Source organism: Enoplosus armatus, chromosome 3 (assembly GCF_043641665.1).
Source record: "Enoplosus armatus isolate fEnoArm2 chromosome 3, fEnoArm2.hap1, whole genome shotgun sequence".
NCBI lineage: Eukaryota > Metazoa > Chordata > Actinopteri > Centrarchiformes > Enoplosidae > Enoplosus > Enoplosus armatus.
The window spans coordinates 16,024,142-16,039,169 of NC_092182.1; the positions used below are offsets into that span (position 1 = coordinate 16,024,142).

The 15,028-nt window shown below is 39.1% G+C and overlaps 1 protein-coding gene and 2 non-coding genes across 3 annotated transcripts; all 3 read right to left on the reverse strand.

Moving 5' to 3' along the window:
* Nucleotides 1–2,684: 2,684 nt before the first annotated feature.
* On the reverse strand, nucleotides 2,685–14,652 carry mst1 (macrophage stimulating 1). Its single transcript, XM_070902797.1, has 18 exons — nucleotides 14,604–14,652; nucleotides 14,007–14,151; nucleotides 12,779–12,894; nucleotides 12,582–12,696; nucleotides 11,685–11,821; nucleotides 10,919–11,039; nucleotides 10,635–10,753; nucleotides 8,279–8,453; nucleotides 7,156–7,286; nucleotides 6,448–6,550; nucleotides 5,752–5,888; nucleotides 5,579–5,611; nucleotides 5,334–5,448; nucleotides 5,163–5,240; nucleotides 4,488–4,634; nucleotides 4,294–4,400; nucleotides 3,853–3,992; nucleotides 2,685–2,846 (listed from the first exon to the last, which is right to left on the reverse strand). Exons 1-18 carry the CDS (start codon nucleotides 14,650–14,652, stop codon nucleotides 2,685–2,687), a joined length of 2,130 nt encoding a protein of 709 aa, XP_070758898.1.
* Nucleotides 13,540–13,611, reverse strand: trnam-cau (transfer RNA methionine (anticodon CAU)). The gene has a single exon. It is a non-coding gene; the product is annotated as a tRNA-Met (tRNA).
* On the reverse strand, nucleotides 13,618–13,720 carry LOC139283513 (U6 spliceosomal RNA). Its single transcript, XR_011597317.1, has one exon. It is a non-coding gene; the product is annotated as a U6 spliceosomal RNA (small nuclear RNA).
* Nucleotides 14,653–15,028: the final 376 nt, after the last annotated feature.

Here is a 15,028-nt window from a genome sequence, read left to right on the forward strand (position 1 = left end):
GAGAGAAAAAAAGTTACAGTTTGCTTCAGCAGAGATGAAGGTGAGATCAGACTGTCTAGACTGTTTCGAGGTTTCACTTTTCTCTCTCTGTCTACTGTTAGATCCCCACCTACAGTGTTACAGATAATTCATAACAAAGGACAGAAATATCAAATGGGGTTTCTGAGAACATAGTTAATTTAATCATGCACTACATTAAAGTGAGTAGTGAGAGAACAGACACATATTTGAGCAAAAGGACAAATTAACTTAATTTTCTTAGGTAGAACATGTAAAAAGTCTATTTATTTATTTATTAGACACTATCTCAAGTCTTTTATTCGTCTATTCTTTAATTCTGTTATCCTCTAATCATTTATTCTCTTGAGGATGTGTGTGTATATATATATATATATATATATATTATTTTTTTGTTTTATTTTTCAATGTTAATGAAATAAAAGAATACAAGAAAATCACATCCTCCTAGTGTGGACATGTATTTTTGGAGTTAAATCTTTCCACTGTAGTATTTGTTGCATATCTCTAAGTAGGTTTATGTTTCACATGCTGCCTCCATTTGGCTGAATTATACCCAAAAACCCTTCTTCAAGAGGCAACTTTGTAAATTTGCACAAACTGATAAATACAGATGGAAATGTTTGAACCTCAGTGAATACACATTCCAGGGACGGCTAATACTGGACCGCTCATGGAGTCATGTCAGGTGAGCGTGCTGGCATGAGACCAAAATATAAAGCTTTAAGTTGCAAAGATGAAGTACAGGGCTCCATTTGAGCAGTTTATAGTGTCAGTTACATGATTTTATTCAGAAATAATTCACACATACAAATACCCTGTCGAACCTGAGGATTACATTTTGAAAAAAATCCTAATCAAAATTCAAAGACACAAAAGTTGATCTCATTCAGGCTACATATAGCTTATTACCATAATACGCATAACACAAAATAACAAAGAAACTCTTTGCATATTTGTGTGGCAGAATTTATTAAACATTTTAGTCGGGCTTTCCCTGAAGCTCTTAGCAACAGTTGCTGAGAACCAGTAGTCATATATGAATTTGATTAGTCATGCACTATAAATGTTACTAAATGAAAGTGAGCTGAATGATGCTGAAATCATAACTGTTAATCTGGATGATTGGCCGTCATTAGTTAGAGGGAACATGTTCTACACTTCAGTCCTAAAGTTCCTATTTCTGCACACACACAAAAAAAGGTAAAATGTCAAAATGTATCTTCTGATTGTTGAAACAAAAGAAAAAACTGTTGGTGTGAAAATTTCCAAGAGACAGAAATAAAAAGACAAAATGGGGAATAAGACACAGAGAGGAGAGGTGGGGGGGGGGGGGGGGGGGTTACATGAGAGAGAAATTGTGTGTGAGAGAGAGTTCAGTGGCCTTCTGCAGGCTGGTGTGTCTGAGATTCGGTTGGACTCTGATCTTGAGGTTTATTTAAGCTGAATTCCGTGGGCTCATCAGGACCGGGTTACAAAAATCCTCCTATAGAACTAGAAAGAATGTGCAGCGCATACAGTTCTGCATAAGGCACAAAGGCATGTCTTTAGAGGTGGGGGCAGGCATCAAAAGACAGGCAGAGGAGGGGTTTCTTTAGAGGCTGGGGGCAAAGAAGGTATTTCGGAGCTCCATTCAATGCCAGAGAGAGAGAGAGAGAGAGAGAGAGAGAGAGAGAGAGAGAGAGAGAGAGAGAGAGAGAGAGAGAGGAGGGGAGGCGTACAGTTTTGTGGTAAAGGGTGCATTTCCAGGGGATGTTAGGAACTTAAAATGTGTGCTGTAAACCCCCCACACCTCCCCTGTTATTGGAAGTTACTTAGCTCCAGTTATTCTCCTCTGAACCTGAGGGGCTGCAATTCGTTTTTATCCCTGCACCCTTTTTAGTTTTTGGTGAATAAATAACAAAAATTGCCAACACTTTACCTTACGTCCCGATATTTAGCAATTATAAGCAGTAAATAAACATCTAATAAATTGTTTCTAACACACTGTAATGTAGTTGTAAGCAGATTTAAGTGTTTATTAATGTATTTGTCAAAAACTATAACTCCTTCTGCAGGCGCAGAAAATAAATGAAAATATAGTAAAACACAGTGATAATAATATAAAATATGAATTCTTAAAAGAAGTTATAATTGTTGACAAATACTTTACATTAATAAACACTTGCAACTGCTTACAACTACATTACAGTGTGCTATAAGCCATTTATGTGCTTATAAATGCTACAACCGTACTTACATTTTTATGATAAATCTATGCATTGTTTTGCATCTCGCAGTAAGTGATCAGGTTTTGGGAATATAAATGTTTTCTCCTTATTCTGTCTGCTGGATTTTGGCTGCGTGCAACAAAAAAATTCATAACTTTAAATGCTTCTGCTGATGCACTTAAAGTTAGTTGCTCTGGCAGAAAAGATTCACTAAATATAAATGCACATAAAAATGAATTTAAAGCAGATATACTGTAACAAATTACTGCGCTCTCCTTGCATTATTTACGATATAGTGATGATGTAACTTGCATAATAAAATCTGAAAATAAACTTTGATGAATTCCTGATATTTTTTAATGTAAAAACAGACATCTGAGAAGAAGGAAAATGTATATAGTTAAATGAATAACTGGTCGTGAGGGCTTTGACAGCGGATTTGATCAGTCTCTGTCTCTAAGCCATCTCCATGACCTTCTTGATCCAGTCCACGTACACAGAGACGCGGATGAAGATGTTGGGCTGCCCCGGGTGTCCGCAGCGCCTCATGGGGATGATCACACCCTCGAGTACCCAGCAGTCCCTGTTCTTACACGCCAGAGGGCCGCCGTAGTCTCTCTGCAGACACACAGGAACAACACTCTGGAGTCATTATTTGTCTCTGTTATGACTGACTGTCACTGCTGAGGTTGGAAACATCTTGCAGTCACATCTTGTCCAGTCCACCTCCATTATCCAAATGGTGAATGTGTTGGAATATATAAATAGCTGTACACTCTTTACTTAAAGTGATTTCCATCATCAAAAGATTTTCCTCACCGTCAGTATTTGAAGTATTCGTTCTCAGCACTTAATGGTGTTATTCGTGGTAATTAAAAGAAATAGGTCAATATGCTTATTTTCTTGCAGAAAGTTAGAAGATTGATACCACTCTCATGTCTGTACGGTAAATATAAAGCTTCAACCAGCAGCCAGTTAGCTTAGCTTTGCATAAAGACTGGAAACAGTTTTTAGACATCAGTTTTTGTTTGAATTGTATGAAATAAATGAGATATAATGTGTTAATCAATGAGTTTCAGAGGTGCTGGTAGGTGGATTTTGTTAACTTTGGACAGAGCCAGGCTGGCTGTGCTAAGGTAAGCTAACTGGCTGCTGGCTCTAGCTTCATATTTAGCACACAGACGAGAGAGCGGTATCTATCTTCTCAACTAACACTCGACAAAAAAGCGAATGAGTATATTTCCCAAAATGTCAAACTAGTCCTTTAATGCTGCTGCACACTGCAGTAAAACGACGTATACCATATCAACCAAAATGTCCCTGGTTTGATTCTGGCAGGGCACCTTTGTAAGGGCTATTTTTCAAGGAGATATTCACACATCCAGCTACCTTTGATGCAGGTGCATTGGAAAATATCACTTCAGTCTCAGAAAAAGAAAAAAAAACACTCTTGATGAAGGTTCAGAGTGATCGAAACATTAGTATGATCAATAAATTGTGATGCTGAGCAAGATCCTCTATTTCTAAGACTTATCTAATAAAGGCAAAATGCAAAAAAGCTTGCAGCTCCAGGCTTAAAATATTCTACTCAAAAAGGACAATAAAGCTTAAAAACTGCACCCACCTCACAGGCACCTACGCCGCCCTGGAAAGAGCTCGTGCACATCTCATTCTCACGAACACGACCTCTGAAGTATTTGTTGCATTCCTTGTTACTAAGAACTGGTATCTGGGCCACGTTGAGGACGGTCTCATCTCCAGTCCCTTGAAACACAGTGAGAAGAAGGAATGAGTTAGCAGCTAATGTGTTTAGAGAGATGGTGAAAAGAAGAGGAAGGTGGACAGATGTTGAATGCTTCTGGAAATAGCAACGCCATCTGTTGCTCAACGGTCTGAATAGCTTTCGCATTTAGATGCAACATTACTTCAAGGGCAGAATCAAGACGCTTGTTCTAAGGAAGTCATCTATTATCAATTATTGCAATAGAAGCATATTGTAGTTGAATGAAGCGCAGCATGTAGTGAATTCAGTGTCAAGTTATCACTTCCAAGGGATTATACTTGCCTCTCGTCTCACCCCATCCTGCAATCTCACAGTTCGTCCCCTCAGCGACAATGTAGCGCTCAGGAGGGAGGCAGATCTGAGAGACACGCTCATTAAACTCGGCAGCGCTGGAGAAAGAACAGAGAGTCAGAGGGAAAGTATTGGTATGTCTGAGTATGTGTGTGTGCATGCTGGGGGCACTTGACAGTACACACTATTCCAGTTGTAGCATGACCAGCTGAGACTCTGAGGGTCCACAGACGATCTTGGTGAGAGGGATGGTTTGCACGCCAGACTCTCCTTCTTGTGGATCACGAAACAGTGTTCCCATCATGGCCGAGTACCCGGGCAGGTCCACATAGCTGTGCACACATGCGGACGAGTAAACATGGAAATATAAGCAAAGTACAACACTTTTAATTTCACGTCTTATCTTGAAATAGTTTTTAAGGGGAACTCCATCAATTTGATATTGCTCTTCCATAAAGGACTCATGACATTTTAAGCAAGATTGAGAGTACAGACATGCTAACATGGTCACAACGACATGCTGGTGCTAAGCAGGTATAATGTTTACCATGTTCCCCATCTTAGTTTAGTCTGTTTGCATGCTAACATTTGCTAATTAGCACTAAACACAAAGTACAGCTGAGATTGATGATGACCACGGCTAGAGGTAATGTCAAGGGATCACCAAAGTGATTATAATTCATCCTGAGGGGGACATGAATGGATCAATCAAAACCACAACGGTGAACCTCCTGGTGGGACTAGAGGAAAGAGGAGGATCACTAAAAGTCTTTAGGATTCATCGTCATGAATTTAAATGACCCTACTGATGGTTTGTGCTCCAAAAACCCTCCAAAAACCTTTAAATAAATACAATTTACCAGGAGGAGAAACACTGCTTGGTGCTGATCACCCATCTGGGATTTACCAGGGATCCTCCACAGAAATGGTTTCCTTTCCTGCACACAAGAGGTTAGAGGTCATACAGAGCACAGCAGAGTGTATTCCACTTGTTCACGTCCAGCTTGAACACCATCAGCTTTCAGACTCACCGGTCTCTGAGGCTCACTGTCCATGGCGAGTTCCCGGGAATCCCATTCACGATACGCAACATCGTCCTCTGGAAGCGGTCATCCCTTTTCCCGCACTCACTAAACTCACTGAGCTCTGCTTTCACAAAAAAAGGTGAAATATTGTAAAAAAAAAAAAAAAAAAAGAAAAAAAAACACATATGAGAGGAATTGTTGTTGTTGTTGTCAACTTAAAAATGTTGCTTCATATTCATTCAGAAACTAACCTACTGGTTCAGTCATGGGCGATTTCTCACCAGCTGTTTGAAAACAAGAAGAAGATGAATCGTTAAATTTCCTGTCAGAAAACAGAAGCTCTTGATGAATTGTCACCACACGGTGCATTAGACTACTCTGAGGATCTTAAAATAGACGAAGAAAGCGTGAGTGAGTTCTGTACCACACTGTTTGATGGCACAGTAGTCAAACTCAGTTTTGGGGTCTGTGGTGTAACACCAGGGTCCATGCTGGTCCCCATCTGGGTTACGGCAGTAGTTCTCTGTCAGATTGGCCTCAGGATGCGTCTTTGGGTTTATCCTGGAAAATTGCACAGATCTTTAAGTGGGACGAGCACTTATCATTTTTCTTTGCAGTTTTTCCTTATTTTCCCAACTTATTTGTGAATTACATGGATCTCTTCTCCTGGCTGGTAGCATCCTAAACAAACTCAAGAGACTGTGTCCCGATTTCATACTACATACTAAGTATATACAGTGTGTCCTATATACTAATCTTTATAGAACTATTTCTGTATTTAGTATAAAAGAAATCAACATATTTAACTGTAATAACTGATGTGAAACGTCAAACTGTGACAATAAAGCACCACTACCATTAAACATAATAAAGAGACAGCAAAAATCTAACAGTTATTTTGGTTTTGTGAGGTGTTCCTGGAGCTGTTACACCACCATCAACAATTATTTGTAATTTTGCCAGCTGTGAGAAGCTCCTCCATTTCCGTGCATTGTATTGTGGGAGAATAGTGTGTTGTTTTAAGACTGTGTTGTTTTTATAACTGCAACGAGCCGTGTCATAGATGTCCCCAAAAGCATATAGGCTGTTTTTTTCTTGGATAAAAAACACTTGATCGGACCTGGTCCGGTGAGGTGTGTTCACGTTCCATTTCTGGCAGGTGATCCCCTTACGAGTTTTCCGGACCATGCCTCTGTAGTTTCTTCCATTTTCGTGGTAGCAATCTGAAAAAAGAAAAGCCATTATTATCATGATCCTCAGTACTTTGTTCTGGGAACTACTCTGAGGTAAAACAAGTGACAATAACATGACAATGGTAAATGCAAATCATAACGTATCGGTTGCACAAATACAAATTTGCTAAAATTTGCAAACGTTAGTCATTCGAAGCAACTGGTCATATCAGATCAATTAAGGTGGTAGCAGCAAAACCTCCAAGTGTATTGAACTGAGTATGGGTGCATTTTATTGCTAACAAATGTAACTTTCTATTTGTGAGAGGACGAATGTGTTGTTTCTTTTTTTAAAAGTTACAAAGTGCAGCTTTAAAGTTGGGGGAAAAAGTACAGAAATGTAACTTGAAAGTACTTTGAAAAAAATAGAGTCTATTATTGGTGCCTGGTCCAAAGTTTATAATGGCTGGCTTGCGTTGGAGGAAACTTATGAGCTCAGTATTTCTATAATCATGACTACAACCCTGCATTACCTGATGCAAATATTCACACAGGTTTAGGTCCATTACAACGGAAGCTTGCTATTATCCAGTACAGCTATGAAGCTGAATCACTGATTTCATCTTTTTGCTCAAATCTGAATCAACAAGTTGTACCTTCAGCCTCTATGTCGTCTGCACAGCGTTTGATCTGTAAACAAAGAGCAGTCCTCATCTCTGGCACAGATGTGAAGCACCAGGGAGCCTCCGACCCATCTGGGTTACGACAGTAGTTCTCCTCCAAACCTCTGGATGAGATGTAGTACACACAGTCAGTTGGTTTGGTTTGGTTTTATTCTGTTATAAAACAACCTACACATAACACACTTTTCCACTTCAACATAAAACATGGAGTGTTATTCATAGACCTGAAGCATGACACATGCTAAAAGTTAAAATAACTCATTGATTTCAGTGGTGGACCTGGTCTAAGAGCAGCTTTCAAATTCCAAACGTAGTCCCCACATTGAAGGATTTTGATCCAAACGTACCAAATCTTAGTATTATACCCATGCTGGTATCTAGTATGCTCAAACACCTGTAAATAGTCATTTAAATGTAGGCATTTATACACATGACTTTCTGCAACATACTGAACCCTGTTTAATGGTTGTAGTGATTTAAAAGCTCCTCTATTTAAATATGTTATTTTATTATAATCAAAGGTATAACATGTCCTCTTATTTTGTACAATCTGTACAAAAAAGAACATGGTAATAGAAACAACATGCATTTATTCTATTTATAAATGTACAGACATTACTCTTCTAGACAATAATAATAACATAATGTCCACTGTCTCACCACTAATGCATTAAATGGCCTGTAATACAGTACCTTACTGTATCTGCCTTTCATTTACAGATATAAAGATTACGCAGAAATATCATAGTTCTTCCGTCAAAACTGGACGGATGACTGACGCTCGTAATCGACTGTGGCATGATGAATGATCAGCGCATCACAAATAAGTTTAATATTCATTACACATCCACATTGCCACTCAGGGTGCGGCTCACTTTTTAATGTTGGGTTGCTCACCATCTATCATCTACTGTCAGCAGAGAAATAAGATGGCGAGAAATTTCACTGCAATGACATCTTGGCATTAATATTCATGTGTGAAGCAAATAGAGCACTTTCAAACTAACAGGCTGAAAGTGCAGAAAATAACCCCAAAGTACTTTCACCTTTCAAACACACTCTTTTCCATCATTCTGTATATCATATATGTACTTACTTGCATTCGTATGTTTTTGGGTAGAAGGGATGCTCATGAGGGTATTGGGCATCCCACCGCTGACAGGGGATACCTGATGTTGTCTCGTTGACCTTACCACGGTAATCCTCCCCACGGCCGCGGAAACAGTTGGTCGTGAAGCTGGAGCGCTGGCGTTTCTCAACCCGCACCTCAGCTGGAAGGAAGGAGGACATAAATTAGTGTTACACCTCTGGATTACAGAGAGAGAGAGAGGATTCATGGAATTTATGTTTTGTTATTGTAATGAAATTAAAGTCAAAGTATTTTCCAGTACATTCAATGTAATGCCACAGAATAAGCCTAGAAACTACAGCATAGGCGTGCTGTGTGACTGAATGTGTTTACAGTAAGTGAAACTATTTAAAGTCTCCCTTCACTCAAAAATGTGCTTTGTTGAGGATGATGTGCAGAATAATGTATGTGCAGAGTTTGACACTAGAAGGCTGTTTTCACATTCATCTGCTGAAGGTTGACACGTATATGTTCGAGCAGGATTTTGTGACATCACAACCGGCATGGTTCAATATGTATCCTACACAAGTGTAATGTGGAGACTTGAGTCCTCCAGCACACGCACACTGAGAATTGACTTTTTAGTGAATTAGGAGACAACAAACAATATTTGCATTTATATGTTCATAGATTCTGGATTTGTCAATGAAGGAGAAGGAGTAGATGTAATTTAACAAGGTGCAGTCAGGAACTAATTATTATTCCATGTCTCAAAAACATGGAAGGGATCTTTAATAAATCTGATTAAACAATCTTCTTTTCAAAAGTCCGTGGTTACATTTAAAGTTAAGAAAATAAAACATCCAGCTCTGATTTTTTATGAGTGACATTGAGGAGATTAAACCGGGGATTTTATATTTTTGGTTTAGATTCCTCAAATGTAAAACGCCCATCTTCCTTGCATAGATTTAGTTACTTCCAGGATCTGAATTGACAGATTTAAAGTGAAAATGTTCTTCTGATTGTGTTTTGTTTGTCTGACACAGATACAACAATCGAATAATAATAACAAACACTGGACAAAAGAAAAACACCAAAAAACACCAAAAGAAGAATGAAACTATGCGGTATTGAGTTTTTATCTTCTTGCTGATCTGTGATGATGATGATGTTTTGTTTTTTTATTCAGCACCGACTGCACCACGAGGTGGTGCTATCTTACAGATGTTTGGCTTCAGTGGAAATGCCGAAGTTGCCAATGTCATGTTGCACAACTGAATGCCAAACACTGATGCCTTGTTTGGGTTTATTTATTTGCTCATGTTCTGAAACTAAAAGTACAGCATTTGAGTCTAGCTTGGCGTGTCAATTATTAAATATTAAACATAGTAGTCCCTACGTAAAAATAGTTAAAATCAGAGGAGAGAAAAAGCCTAAAAATATACATTTTTAATTTATATATAATTTTTATTAAACAAATAACACTGCAAACAAGTTTAAAATACTTCATACCTTCTATCGTACCTTTAAATTTAGTGTATGTACAAGTGTGTGTACTATGTATATTTGTAAAATAAATGTACTCTACTACGTTTACTACTCCTAATAAAAGCTGTCCCAAAGTAAAAACTCACACAAACTAAATGAAAATTAAAATAAGCTGTATAAAGAGAAACAAAATAATTTAAAAAACATTGTAATTAACCTTTAATTAACCTGAAACCCTGAGAGACAATGCAGGGCTCGAATCACTGACAAACATCTGCACACTTTAGCCGCATTCAATCAAAGAGAATCATTGGGGCAATTGTGAAATGTCTCACAATTTGGGAAGTCATTTGCACAAACACCTAAAAAGGTGATTTTTCTAAATTTAATTACAGCGATTTAATGAGACTCCCTAATTCCACTGTGTCTCCCAATGCCACAGGAGTCAACTCAATTTAACTTCATGTTTCCTCTATTTTGCCAGAAGGAACTAAAGACAAAAACAAAACAGAGGGAACAACCAAGAAGGTCTGATCCAACAAACTTGTGCTATGATACATTGCAGTAATGTCTTATTCAGGGCTGAAACTAACTATCATCTATTAACCTTCCAGTTATTTTCATCATTAATCAATTAATTGTTTGGTCTATAAATTGTCACAAAATAGTGAAAGGTGTCTTCACATGTCTTGTTTTGTCCAAAATATATTTGATATCCTGTTTACTCGCATAGAAGCAGCAAATCGTCACATTTGAGAAGAAAACAATACAACTTAAGCGATTAATTGTCATAATAAATTATTTCTCTTCTGATGGACTAATCGATTAATCATCGAATCATTCCATCTGTAATCTTATTTCTAACAGTGATACTATAACAAAAGCAACGTCTTACTGCACTTGCTGATCTCGCAGTTCTCCCTCTCCACCCCGGTGTCTGTGGTGTAGCACCAGGGCACCGGAGAGGCGTCAGGGTTACGGCAGTAGTTATCATCTAAACTCTTATCAGGATACCTGAAAAAAAAAGTAATTTATTATGTCCACAACAACCAAACAAAGGATTTATACTGTTCAGAAGCTGCGTTAGAAGTTGCAGATCCTGTTTGATGTTGAATCACATGCGAACAAAATGTTTTTTTGGTTAATTCGGCACATGACAGGTGATGTAGCTATGAATACTTTTCGGGCTGGTAGATGTGTTGGTGAGGGTTCTGCTGGTCCCATCTCTGACACTCTCTGCCGCTCACAGTGTGGTCAACCTGCCCTCTGTAGTCCTCTCCATTACATGTGATACACACCTCTGCACACAAAACCACAAACACAGTCTCAAAGTCAGAAATAACAAAAATAACATCATCCACACGGAAAGTTTTCTATTCTGCTGATCCCATAATTTCCAAATAATTTCCTTAAAAGGAACTGATATAATTGTAATTTCTCAGGAAGGTTCCTGGAAAAGACTATGTAATTTGGTACTAATTACAGAGAAAATGGAGACTGTGTTCAATTGGTACACTTGGTAATTACAACCTTCTTTTACCAAAGTAGCCATCTTTCACTCAGCGCGCAGCAGCCGGCAGGTTAGCTGAACATGCAAAAAATGTGCAATTTGCTGATTACAGGAAAACATAAAAATCAGCACGGGGAATAAAGGTTTTAACAAAATAAATGAATATTATCTTGGGTTTAAATGGATCTGTGTCAGAAGTCCTGCTTATAAACTGTACCTACCTATGACACTACGAATCTCTTTTCCCAATTCTTTCTTTAAAAATTCAAATTAAAGAGTGAGTAATTAGAATATTGTCTCTATTTCCCCTTTAATTATCACCAAATTATGTAGTTCACTCCAAGAAACATCCTAGAAATGTATTGAGAAACGTCAGAATAAAGCGTTCACACTTTTCGTACAGCATGGTGATGTATGGAAGTGTATAGGATGTACCATCTTTGCACTGGGGGATGTAGCAGCTTTCATAGCGTCGCTCAGGGTCGGTGGTGTAGCACCACGGACCGATACGATCCCCGTCTGGATTCCTGCAGTAGTTCAACTCCAGACCATTCGTAGCTGTGGGAGTCCACCTGAGACGAGCCGAGAGTTTTACAGTGAGTGTGAGTGAGGACTGTTTCAGTTATTACACACTAGCTGTATGTGTGTAAAAAAAACACACACTACTAACATATCACGGCCTTATGAAATTGTTTTGGCAATCATGTTGGCTGCCTGTTACACATCCAGTGGACAAGAAGCAACACTGACATGTATTTGAAGTTATGTGTCTGGCTACCTGGTGAATGAAAGTCTAATATCCACTCTTCTTTTAGCTCTGGTTTGGTCTCCATGAACTCCTGAGAACAACATATGGCTCTGTAGCTCAAGATGCTCAACTTTCGTCACCAGGTGGTCACTAACTTTGTCTGTCTGCGACTTGGTGCTGGGCAGGTAGCGTCCAGCGGATTTATGAGAACATTTTCAGTCACCTGCTGTTGCAAACGAGGTTGTTGAGAGTCGAGTTTGAGGGCCAGAAAAACCAAAACAGTCCTTTACTATCAAGTGAAACACACGATCGGTTGGATTAAGGTGAGCTGGCTGATTGGCCAGTCGGAAACATTCAACTGCCATGAAACACTTCTTGTTTAGCTTCTCTGTATGTTTAGGATCTATGACCTGCTGTGTGGTGCTAAATTTGGAGTCCTTCACTGTTCACCCAAATGTGGATGTTTGTGCATGCTGTTTAATCTCACTCGTTCCTTCACTTTAAGTCCAATGTCCTGGAGGAGAGAGCAGAGTGAAGAAATATACTGTATGAAAGACAAAAGCCTCTAAAAAGATTAATCTCACCTGTGATCATGAGGAAACTTGGACCACCACTGTTGGCAGGTGAGCCCGCTTTTTGTGGTGAAGACTTTCCCTCTGTAGTCCTCTCCTTTACCCACGATGCACTTCCTGACATAGACTTCACAATAAAAACAACCAATCAAACAAGTCTGGCACGGATACGTCACATTGACCTCTGTAACATCACACGAGAGTCTTACCCTTCTTCTCATAGAGGTCACAGTTCACGTTTCTCTTCACCTCTGCGTTGCTCCCGTCACCCACCCAGGGCAGATGTTTACACGTGACGGTCGGACGAGTCTCGTAGTTGAACGCTCTGGTGTTGAGGGATATTTTCATGTCAAATCTTTGCACATTCAGGGATACTTGACTTATAACTTATAAACCCTTTAGTCAGTATACCTTGTTGTAAGTTTGTTATAAGTTAAAATAAAAATAGCTCTTGATGCCAGTCTGTGAAGCCACATTTTAACACTAGAGTCATAGTGTTGGTCATCATTTCTGTCAGCATTAATAACACCAATTGCTCCGATCTTGATCTTGACATGCTGGCAAGAGACACGAGCAGTCAGACGATCATGAAGGTTTTTAAACACATCCCCAAGTTAGCCAAATATTTAGCCTTATTTGGACAGAAGCAAAACTAAGGCTAACAATAAAATGATTACTGTCTGTTGTAGACATCATCACAATTTACAGACTCACCTCCTGTACTTTTAAGATATAATAAGCCATAATAAGAAAAGCAATATGCAGATATATGTTGTGATATACTACCTATACTAATTATTGTTACTAATTTCAAAGTTGTGTAGTTAAAATGTTGTTAATAGATTTTGGAAAATTACGGAGCTCTGCAGCACAGAGGATCAATACATGTCAGGCTTTGGCTAAACAGGAAATATTCAATTCAGGATCAGAAACACTTTATTGATCCCCGGTGGAAAACTGTACAAACTGTTAGCAGAGGATAGTTTCGATCTATCGACCTCTGGGTTATGGGCCCAGCACGCTTCCGCTGCGCCACTCTGCTGTTGAGCAAATGTGGAAACTCTTCAGGAATTTGCGTGTCATCCTTTCGCAGGGGCCATGTTAATCTTCTCTGTATCGATTCCAATTTATTAGATGTGCTGCCTAAGCAAGCATGACACAGTGCATTCATTGCTGGTTTTGGTCTTTTCATGGAATTAATTGACGATATAGGAAATATAGAAATAGAACAATAGAGACATCAAGGTTACAGGTCTAACACTTACACCTGCACACTGAGAGGTACTCTAAGTCATTAAAGGACATGTTTGGGCCCTGATGAAGCTCTGTAGCTCTGGGATAAGTAAAGTCATGAGTAACTCTATTATACTTAAGGCCTTGTTGGAGAAAAGGGTGCCCAGTGATGCATATAACCTGCCGTATTAAAGAAGTTGATACCTGCAGTCCAGAGACTGTGAGCAGCGAGTGGCACAGTCCTCCAGGCTCAGGCTCGGTAGCAGCAGCACTCGAGCCGAGTTCCAGGAGGTGGGAACCAGCTCTCGGCCCTCAGAGCGCTGGAAGTCATTCAGTGGACTGCGGGAGCCTGTTTATGCACAACAATAAACAAAAAACTGTATGTTTAGTTTAAAGTGGAGTGCAGGTGCTCACTGGTACCAGCTACAACATTTGGGCATGAGCCTGCACACATATGACCTTTGGACCAGAGACCAGAAAAAGCTTTAAACAGCAACACAGTAGATACACAACTGAAACAGACCCCTGCTACTACTTCTATTACTACAGTACAACTATTACTGGCATACATTCACGCAGAGCCAAAATATAGTGCATAAAAATCCTAGTGCTCACAGAAAATATTACATTGACGATAAAAGATTTACACATTTCTTTATAACAGCGCAAAGAGACAGTTACTAAACAGATATTCAATCTGGAAAATACATAATAAAACCAAACATTTAGACTCCTCATAACAACACAGAAGATTAAATAACTACGAGTCTTTAAGATAAGTAGGATAATAAACTTTCTTACCAGTGGCCAGTCCGACTGTCAGGAGAATACAGGGCAGCAACAGCTTCATTGTTTGTGGTCTGTTGGAGATGAAGACTTTTATAATACTGGATGGAAGTCTGGGATCTCTTCTCTCAAGTCCTGTTCTTCTCACTTTGATTTTGGGTGCATCAAACATCTGATCAGATAAAGAAATCTCCCAAAAAGTTCAGTGGGATGTTAGAAATCCACGCAGAAAAGGCAGAAAACATCAAACACTGACTTGGACACAACCACCCACACTGAACACTGAGCTCTTACTCAAACAGAGGCCTAATCCCCAAAACACAGCCAATCAATAGGTGTATTAATCATTAATGAAGACTGGCACATCAGTCCGTGTTCATGCCCTTTTTTTCATGATACTCAAATATCCACTTTGACAACAACGAACCCGACGATTAAAC